The sequence below is a fragment of the Mustela putorius genome, unplaced genomic scaffold, assembly GCF_011764305.1.
Source record: "Mustela putorius furo isolate JIRA1106 unplaced genomic scaffold, ASM1176430v1.1 tig00000430_pilon_pilon_pilon, whole genome shotgun sequence".
Lineage (NCBI taxonomy): Eukaryota > Metazoa > Chordata > Mammalia > Carnivora > Mustelidae > Mustela > Mustela putorius.
In genome coordinates, this window is record NW_025421377.1 from 25,787,322 (window position 1) to 25,797,734 (window position 10,413).

Sequence of the window (10,413 nt, forward strand, 5' to 3'; positions counted from 1 at the left end):
TGAAATGTCACAACTTTAAGAAACACACTGAATGAGTGTATCTGGAGTGGTAAACTCTTGTCAAATAATGGTTAAAAAAACACAGGATGTTCAATCAGGCAAAGAGGACTTTGTGGACTTACCACATCTTTACATAGATAAAGGGCTGCCATTTAAAATAAACAGATGTATTCTGTATTGCTCCAGTGGACAAAACTAGAACTACTAAGTGGCCACTAGAAAGAAGCAGTTTGCAGGTGCAATGTAGGAAAATCTTTCCAATAACTTATAGTTTTCCCACAGTAGACCGGACAAAGTATCCAAAGCAGAGAATAGCTTTTCAGAGATGTCAGAAGAACGTTACTACTATGTGGTCAGAGTAAATCAGTGTCTCTCAAACCTAATGCATATTAATAAAACCATGAAACTTTTTAAAACACCAATTTCCACTACTGCTACCACAAGCCCAGTAGGTCTAGATAAGGCCTGGAACCTCTGTAAGAGCCTTCCCGGGTGATTCTGACGCACTCAGCAGCCTCGCGGCTCAAGATCCTGTATTCAGAAACCACATAATTATATGGCCTTAAGACTCCTTACAGTGTCAAAATCCTAATGAAAAGCTTTTTAATAGCTTGAAGCAGTTTAATCTTTGCATATCAAAAGCACACTAGCAAAATAGAGAATATATGAAAGTGCATGTCACTTTGACCAGTCTTCCAATTTTTTCTCCCAAATTCATGTAACCAAATTATTGTGTACTTGAAAATACAATTATTATATAAAAGAACTTCTCTAACCTGGGCTAGTTATAAAGAAATGATAATGCTCATTTTACAGATGTTTACTGAAGTCTATTTTATGCCAATAAACAAAAATGACACAACTCAACCCCAAGGGAACTCACAATCAAATCATCAGGAAATCCTAATACTGCATACTATCACAAAGGAAGTAAAGAGTGCTGTGGGAGCACACAGAAGGGGAGTGATGGGTACATAATGTTCTTGTATGACCACTCTGTCCTAAACTTGAGGATAGGGGATGCAAATTAAAGGAGAACTTTGAGAGAATGATCCAGAGACAGAGCTTAGGTAGAAAAAAGACAGAAAAGGAAACTGAAGGAAAAAAGCATAAAAGAAACCTTTATAATATTTTATTTTTCCATTTTTACCAGCACTCAAAAAATATTAGAAAAGCTGGAAAAGTATGTTTATGGCTTAATGACAAGACTGTGTTTCTTTTCTGCAAGGAATCAAGGAGCGTAATCATGGTTAGAAGCAATAGTGGGAAGAGAACTCGAAAAGCCAGTCCCTAAGAGAGGGGCAGAACAAAATCAGGAAATTAGAACTAAATAGACAAGTGTCCCTCGGGGTTACTACAGCAAGCAGCTGAGCTCCTACAGCTCTTAACTCTCACCCCACTCTTCACCCCTATCCCCATCTGAACAAGCCCACCCACATTTTATAAGAATTGACTTTGGCTTCCACTTGATATTACTATAGGCAAATCCTTAAATGGTTCCCTCTCCAAAGTTCTAACACTGTTCTATTCTCTGGTATTACCTCAGTAATACTTGTTAAATCACCTACAGATATAGGCCAGATTAAATGATAATAGAGCAATACACTATAATCTTGGTAGAATATCATGTTCAAAGACTATGTTGTAGAAGAGTATTATCACTGGTTACACGCTGACTCTAGGAGTCAGCAGAAGGAAGAAGTGGTTCTAAAGCCAGCTGTATTAAAGCTTTGAGGCTTACCAGAAAGTCAGAACGTAAAGGCAGGAATTTCTATTTTTCTCACTGATGTATGCCCAAATGCTAGAAGTACTCAGCATGTAGTAGATACTTAATGAACATTTACTGAATGACTGAATTCCCAAGTATCTAAAAAAATCAAACACACACACACAAAAACTGAAAAACAAAGTACAATGGGAAGAGAACTACATCAAGTTCAAATTACACTTCTACTATTCACATCTTGAGCAAAGACGGACTGCTGCCTATTTCAAAGACTACACTAAGAGAGTAAATGTGACAGAATATGGAGATGCTCCTAGCTTGAAAGATACTCACCCAGGTTAACTAATTTTCAATCGGCTAAACAACAAATAAGTAACAGTAAATGCAAAAACATTTCTTCAGCTTGTGAGAAAGGATGACAGAAGTAGGTTAGTAGAAAATGCATACAGATTTTAATAACCTAAACAAAGGTTAACCTAAACCAAAGGAGGAACTAAGATATTTGCTATTCATTTACCTAAAAATCAAAAATCCAAATTTTCTTGGCCACTATTCTTTATCCCAAGCACAGTGCTAAGTACTAGTGATAAAAAGAGCTTATACAATAAGCTTTAGGAGTGCATAAACTTCATAGTTATTTGTCAAAAATAACAGGATTAAATGATAGAAGCATAAAAATTTCTAAAAGAAAAGGCATTTAGCTAACAGTAACAGAGAGGTAAGATGACTATTTCCCTACAAATATCCAACATTAGCATTACCTTAGTAGCTACTTGAACTCCTTATAATTATCCAAGAAATACACAACAATTTGTTTACTAAAGATAATTTCAGCCTCCATAGCTAACTATATACCTAGAAATAAAGAAAGCTTACTACTGTTAGTACTGGACTACAAAGAGAACGTATCTTCCTAAATCTGTAACTCAGATAACAAAACAAGCAAATAAAAACAAAAAAGTCATTTTTGTCCGGTTTCAAAATAAAACAAGGGGAGGTTTCCCCAATAAAGAACAGAGCACATCCTTTAATGATATAGAGTTCTTCCATGCTGTGTCAAGACACCAAGATACCAGTACTTTGTGACAGTACACTTACTGCTGAAAGAAGTCATCTATCTGGAGTGATGAGAAAAATCCTTACCTGATTTGTAGGCATTTTCGGCACATTCACTTTCCACATCTGGGCTTCCCTAGAGATTGCCTTTTCCAACAGGAAAGACAATCTCTGGTTTTCCAAAGGCCCTGGAAACTTCATGATAGCCTTTGGATCTGCCTGCCTCCCAGCTTGATGTAGCTACCTATAAAATCAAATATAAAACAATGCTTTTTCTTTCATTATAAAATACATGTAGCACTGCATAAATATGTTGGTTCTTATTAAGCAATTCATAAAACAAAATAAGAATGTTATGAGGCAGGAGAGGGTTTTACAGCTCTTTAAAATATCATATATTAAAATATTACAGTAATAATCAGTTACCTAAACATATTCACTTTAAATTTGAAACTAGGTCATAAAGAAAATAAAAACATGACCATATAATTGATAGAACCAATAGACTCCAATGAAAATATATTATTGTGTCTCAAATTATGTCAACAAATCTTAAATTGTGGGCTTTTTATACAAGCAATTCTTAATAATTGTCCCAAATATCCCTCTTAAAAATCTAATCAGATAAGGGCTATTAACCTTTTTCTTCATTAAAAAAGTTATATCCATTACATTAAATCCCACCCATTCCCGTATAATTAGTATGAAACCATCCCCATAAGTATAAAACCATCTTTATTTGTGCTTCCAATATACAGTGTCTACTAGCTACACATATGACCATTTATATTTTAACTGAATATAAAGTTAAAATATAATTCTTCAGTCACACTAGCAGCAGCATTTCAAATACTCAATATTACATGTGGTTAGTGGATAATGTATCAGATAGAAATATTCCTTTTCAGCACTGTCACTGCAGAGAAGTTCTACTGGAAAGTGTTGATGTAGAAAACTCAATAATCAGCTGACTGGCCCTCTAAAACGAGCAAGCCTAAGGAGTAACAGTGTAGATCAGTGCAGGCAACTGAAAGTCCAGGAGAGATGCCTTTAGGTTTATAAAGAGAAAAAAAGAAAGAAAAGAAACTAGAGATTTGAGAAGTACAACCATGTACAGAGAAGTAGATTTAGAAACTGAAGCTATGGCAAGATTCAACCAGATTTGATGAAAGCTAAGGAATTAAAAAGGTGATTGGCTTCAGAAACAAAGATTATGCAAGAAGGTAAATATAATAATATATCACAACACTCACATAGCAGTAATAGTGAAAATACTGAGTAGGGACTTCAATAAATAGATTAAAACTGCATTGGGAAAATGGGAGGGGTAAGAAGGTAAAATGAGCACTGCGTCTTTACATGTCACTGTAGGCGAAACATGAATAATACCTAAAACTGAAATATCAAAAAACAGTAGAGCAAATTATTTGAAAATTATGATCTTAAATACAAGAGAAACAGATAAGCTGGGCGCCTGCGTGGTTCAGTGGGTTAAGCCTTCGGCTCTGGTCCTGATCTCTGGGTGCTAGGATCAAGCCCTTCCCCTGCATTGGGCTCTCTTCTCAGCAGGGAGCCTGCTTCCCCCCCCTCCTTACTTGTGATCTCTCTGTCAAATAAATAAATAAAATCTTAAAAAAGAGAGAGAGAGAAAGAGAAACAGATAAGCACTCAGAGGTTAACCTGTGAGAAAAGCTAGAAAATCCAGCAACAGAAGAAGGCTCTTCTTCATTATAAACCTCATATAACTATTTCAGTTTTCAACTATGTACCTGTAGTATTCACTTCATATTTGTGAGATTTTCAAAAAAGTAAATATCTAGAATTAACAAAGAAAAGTTCTAATTTTTAAATAAAATTTAAAATTAATTAAAAACAAACAAACTGCCCCCTTGACCCCCAACTCCAGGTCCAATCCCTTTCTTAGTCACACTTCCCATGCTTCACCTACTTGCTACAGAATCTACTGCAGATTACCTCTGGTTCACTGGATACGGATTTTTATTTTTTTTTTTTTTCATTTTGCTTCTTTGAACTTCTTGAGTTTTTGCACATTTCCTATAACGAGCATTAAGTACCTTTCATACCAAGAAAAAATGGTAAATAACACAGAAGGAAAAGAAATACTACCTAAACCCAAAGGCCCATTTCAAAGGTTAACTTCTTCCAAGAATTCTTGATTCTCTAATCTGGTGTGATTTCCGTCTGAAAGCAGCTTCCCACTATTTTCCCTATGAAATGATAAACATTATGATACTAAAAAGATTACGTACCAGTATTATTATTTTTTTATCACTCACAGAAGCCTCGTGAAACAGGGACTCCACCGAAGACTGGTTTCAATCCTTGGGGCCAAAACCAAAACAAACCAATCCAAGCCTAAACTCTTTCATAAGCCAATTCTTGAAAAGTCTGAAGGTGGCTAGCATGCCCACCAATTCTTCTTTCATAGCTGAAGAACTGCTCAAAATTTCCCCACATGACATGACTTTTGCTCTTCTAAATGCAGTCTAAGATCATTAGCTGCTTTTTTGAGTCCATACCACACTATGAACTCTTAAGGCCTTCTGAGGTACACTGAGGCAAACTCCCTTTCCACGTGCCCCGCCATGTACATAGTTTTGGAGCCCCTTTTTGGGGGGGAAAGGGGGACAACCCTGTTCAGGACTATAATTTTTTTTTTTTTAAAGGTCATCTTGTTATATTCCATCTACTGTTACATTCGGCTGAGATGTTCGGATTCCAATTTTGCTGCCTTGGTACTTTTCTCAGATTTTCCATAACTAGATAAATAAACCCACTATAATTTCATCTAAAACAGATGGAAATATTAACCTTAGAAATAGAGTGTAAACTAGATGGCCATTAGTCAAGAGATCTTTAGGAAAAAACACCTATATTGGATGGAGATTAAACTTGGTTTATTTATTGGTTCTAAGGTTTTTTCTAACTGAATTTTAGTCTGTAATTCATTAACTCTTGTCAAAACATACCAAATTACTTCAATTCATTAGTTTCACCCAACAGGTGGCTCCTCAGAATCCCTCAGCCTTCTCAGCACACCAAAGGCCGGCTGCCCCTGTGATTACTCTTCCCTCAAAATGCTTCCTCTGAAGATTATTTTTAGGAGGGAGGGGGGGAGGGATGGGAACAGACAGAGATAAACAAGACAGAATCATGTAGAGAATAAGAAGGTTCAAGAGATTCCTGTTCTCCAATTTTCTACAGTTAAGACCCTAAGTAAGATTTTCAAATACTTAGATGCTTAAAAAAAATTTTTTTTAAACAAAGAATCCAGGTCAAAGAAAAAAAATCACAAGGAAAATTAGAAAATACTTTGAGGTAATGAACAAGGAAACACACCAACACTTATGGGACGCAAGTAGAGCAAACTATACCTAAAGCAAACCAGAAGAAAAAGTAAGAGTGGAAATCAATAAAGGAATAGAGAAATAGAGAAAATCAATGCAACTAAAAGTTGGTTCTCTGAAAAGATCAACAAAATTGGCAAACCTCTAGCTACACTGACCAAATAAAAACAGAAAGGATGAAGTACTAAAATGAGGAATAAAAGGAGACATTATCACCTATGTCGTAGAAATAAGAGATATTATAAAGGAATCTTATGAACAAGGGTTTGCAAATAAATTAGACAACTTTGCATGAAATGGACAAACACCTAGAACCACAAATTATCAAAACTGACTTTAAAAAGAAGCAGAAGGGGCGCCTGGGTGGCTCAGTGGGTTGAGCTGCTGCCTTTGGCTCGGGTCATGATCTCAGGGTCCTGGGATCGAGTCCCGCATCGGGCTCTCTGCTCAGCAGGGAGCCTGCTTCTCTCTCTCTCTCTCTCTGCCTGCCTCTCTGCCTATTTATGATCTCTTTCAGTCAAATAAATAAATAAATAAATAAATCTATCTTTAAAAAAAAAAGGAAGCAGAAAAGCTGAAGAGCCACGTAATAAGAAATTGAATTAGTAAACAACTGTGAGAGAAAAGCCTATGCCCAAGGGATCTCACTAATGAATACTGCATCTATAGAAAAATTAAAATTCTTCACAAACTCTTCCAAAAAGTAGAGGAAGAGCACTTCTCAACTCATTTTATGAGGCCAGTTAAGCAAACAAAGAAAACAGCATTAGAAAACTATGGAGAACATCTCTTCTAAATAAAGATGTAGAATTCCTCAAGAAAATACTAACAAACTGAATCTAGCAACATTAAAAAAAGGATTACATACCATAACTGAGTGGGATTTGCACCAGGAATGCAAAGTTGGTTTAACATTCAAGAAATCAATTAATGTAATATACCATATAAATAACTCACACTAGGGGAATGTAACAAAGGATAAAGAGTTCAAATTTCCTTTATCTTTTAAAAATAAGATATAAATAATCCGAGTGAAAGAAAAAAGGATGGAGAAAATATTTCAGATCAAATCAGACTACAGAAAAATGAAAGTTCAATATGTGATGCTAAAACTCAATCCTCTACTGGAAAGATAAAATGCCAGAAAGGTCATTATTTGACCAACTGACATAAAGGGAACATGGACAAATTAAAGTAAATGTCTAACCAACAGCGCACACGCCAGCCCACGAAGTCGAAGCAATGCGTGCGCCCCACCGAGCCAGCTCCGGTTCGAGGTGCCCTGCCACCGTCTCCCTTAATCCTGACGCAACCTCCTGAAGCTGGTATTACCGTGAAGCCGGTTCTGAAGAGGAAGACGCACGCAGAGAAAGGGACCCTCCACTGTCATAGTGTCCACTCCACACGACAGCGACTGTGCATCACGACAGAACGCACACTCGCAGCTTCCGACCTCCACCAAAAACCCGAGCCCCGCTCCGCCCGACCACGAGCCAAACGGGCACGAAGCGCGGTCACCTGGAACTGGACACCAGCTCCGCCGGCCCTCCCGGCTCGCCGCGACGACTCTGCTCTCCGTCGGGGCTGCGGAACGCGGCCAGAATCGCTCCTCTCTGCTCGCAGGTCTGCAACTCTCACCCCGAGTCCCTCTTCCGAAGCTCCTCGTCCACTCCCATGTCATCCACCCCGAACCGTGCGCGGGAGCGGGAGGCCGGGGATGCCACCTCCAAGTTCCCAACAACTGCACTGCTGGGACGCAGACGACAGGGACAGCCGGACGGCCCGGTCCGCACGCCCGCCACCGGCCCCCAGCCGGCGCCCCCAGGTGGGGGGGGGGTCATCGTCTGGCCTCACTCTCCCTCCCCCGCGAAATGAGGCTCCGGACCACCTGCCTCCCACCGCGTCCTCGCGAGGCTCGGGAGCTGCGAGCCACCTCCGGCGTCGCCCGCCAGACAAGCGGCGTCCACAAGGGCCGCCAACAGCCCGCTCCGCTGCCCGGACGCGGACGGACGGAGAACTCAACTCTTCGGCCGGACGCTCAAGGCCTGGCTGCTGTCCACCGCCCCGCACAGACCTTCCCGACGCGGCTGCCCGATCCTCCACGCGCCCGAGCTCCCTACGGAGACCCTCTCGCTCCGGAGAGGACCGTCCCGCCCCCTTCAGGATCTCGGTGCCTTTACCTCCCCCCCTCCTGTTCACCCTCGGGGAAGCGCCCTTCAGGGGCCACTCGGCGCTCACCTCCGCTCGGCCCCCGGCCTGGGGTAACGGCCCCTCCCCGACCTCCCGCGCGCCCGCGCTGCCCGGCCCGCCCGGCGGCCACTCCGCGGTGCCGCGTAAAGGTCGCCCCCGCTCCCGCGGCCGCCCCGGACTCCGACGGTGGGGGTGTGGCCCCTTCTTTGTGCGCCGCACGGCCCGCGGGCCCCGAGCCGTCGCCGCCCCGAAGTTACTCGCGGCCACCGGAACCGGACGACCCGGGCAGGGGCCGAACCGTTCCGGCGCGGAGGGGCGGCCGGCGGTGGTCCCGAAGGCGGCCTTCGGGGGGGCGGCGGGGTCCGCCCCGGCCACGGAGCGCGGCGCCCGGAGCTTCCCGTCGGGCAGCGCGGGGGGCGGGGGCGGCGGGGGGCGCGAGCGCGGGGCGCCGAGGCGCCGCGAGTCCCCCCGCCCTCACCTTCTCCTCCTCTTCCTCCTCCTCCTCCTCCTCCCCGGCGGAGCTGTAGGCCTCACAGTGGCGATGCGGGGTCATCCGGGGCCACGTTACCACCCCATCTTCCTCAGCGCGCGGCGGCGGGGCGCGCGGGACCGGACGGCACCGACTGCGGAGGGAGAAGAGGGGGCGCCGGGCCGGGCCGGGCCGGGCGGGGGCGCGGGCGAGCGAGCGGGACGCACGGCTGCGGCCGGGGGCTCAGCGAATCAGTTCCATGACTCCCCCGGGCCCGCGGCCGCCGCGGCCAGCGCCGGTCCCACTCCTCCAACGGCCGCCGCTAGTGCCCGGGTGGGGAGGGGGTTCCCTCTCGCCATAGGGCGGCGGGGGCCGGGGAGAGGCGGGGGGGGAGACCGGCTCTGCCCCTGCCCGGGGGAAGCGTCTCCGAGGGGAAATGGTGAAAAGGGGGGAAGGGGGGAAAAAAGGAAAAAAAAAAAGGAAGGGGAAAGGGGGGAAAATAAGAAAAAGCGAGACAGAGGCGCTGCCGCGTCCGCTCGCGGGGAAGGCTGGGGAGGGAGGGGAGGGGAGGAAGAAGTGCCGGCTCCGTCGGCTCCGCCCTCGCGGACCGATTCCTAGACCCGCTCACTCGCTGTAAACAGCGCTGAGCTGATCTCCCCCCTCCCCCTTTTTTCTTTTCCGTGGCCTTCACCGTCCAAAGAGCGTACAGGGGAGTGCGGCAAGAGGCTGGGCTGTTGGAGACGGGCGGGCGAAGTCTTTAGTACTGGGGTCGAGAAGGGAAGACAGTTCCTACAGGCCAACATAACTCAAAGGTGCGCGGTCTCGTTTCCCTGGAAGAAGCGGAAGGGCACAGCGGCCGCTCTCGGTGACGTAAGCGCCGTCCGCTCGCTGGCCGAGGCGTGCGGTGGCCGGAGAGTGCGCTGCGCATGCGCCCCGGGGCAGAAAGCAGCCGCGGAGCGCTCCCCTTGGGGGCGGGGCTCGCCCCGAGGCTCCCTGTGCCACCGCGAAGCTGCCAGATGTGATCCAGCCTGAGGAGTGTCTAGGGCTTGTAGGAAGGGTTTATTGGGAAGGCGCTGGTTTTCTGTTGTGTTAAAGATTTTGCATTCTTTGTTGACCTCGCAAAAAATTGTCTATTGCATATAAGTCGAATTGCGGCTTTTTTCTGGTGGCACATACCGGATGGAGGTAGGCGGTCGAGCACTTTAGAAATCTGGCAGTTTGGAAGATCCTATCCTTAAGCATCGTCTTGGGTGTTAAAGGCCTTTTAAAACGGTAAATTATACTATCGATGGCAGGGAGCATGCTTGGTAATGCGCCAAGGGAATTGTGTCCACTGAACCAACACACCTATTGGAGCAGGTTTTATTACCAGGTGTTTAACGAGTGTGTGGTGACATATAAATGTGTTTTATTTGAGGCTCTTTTACTCACCTGTGGTAATTTCTGGCTCGTCTTTTAATTGTTTTAATTAGAGAAAGAAGATGTGAAATTAGAGTTTTGAAAGAGGAAAGGGGGGGGAAATCTCAAACTCAACCATTTACAGGAGTAATCTCCTTTGTGTTTTCCATTTCTGTTTTTTAGATGCCTGTTTTGTCAGTCATTGA

At 44.4% G+C, this 10,413-nt stretch overlaps 1 protein-coding gene across 4 annotated transcripts in view; it reads right to left on the reverse strand.

Annotated features, from left to right (window-relative positions):
* The window catches only part of CCNI (cyclin I), a 28,753-nt gene extending 19,384 nt beyond the window's left edge, over nt 1–9,369 (reverse strand). Inside the window, exons 1-2 of one of the 4 annotated variants that reach the window (XM_045079918.1) lie at nt 8,819–9,369; nt 2,870–3,026 (exon numbers count right to left, since the gene is read on the reverse strand). In XM_045079918.1, coding sequence (XP_044935853.1) covers nt 2,870–2,983 — 114 coding nt within the window. In that variant the 5' untranslated portion in view covers nt 2,984–3,026; nt 8,819–9,369. Of the gene's footprint in view, nt 1–2,869; nt 3,027–7,668; nt 7,897–8,818 lie in introns of those variants that run through there. The other 3 variants (XM_045079914.1, XM_045079915.1, XM_045079916.1) reach the window with 3 other exon arrangements.
* Nucleotides 9,370–10,413: the final 1,044 nt, after the last annotated feature.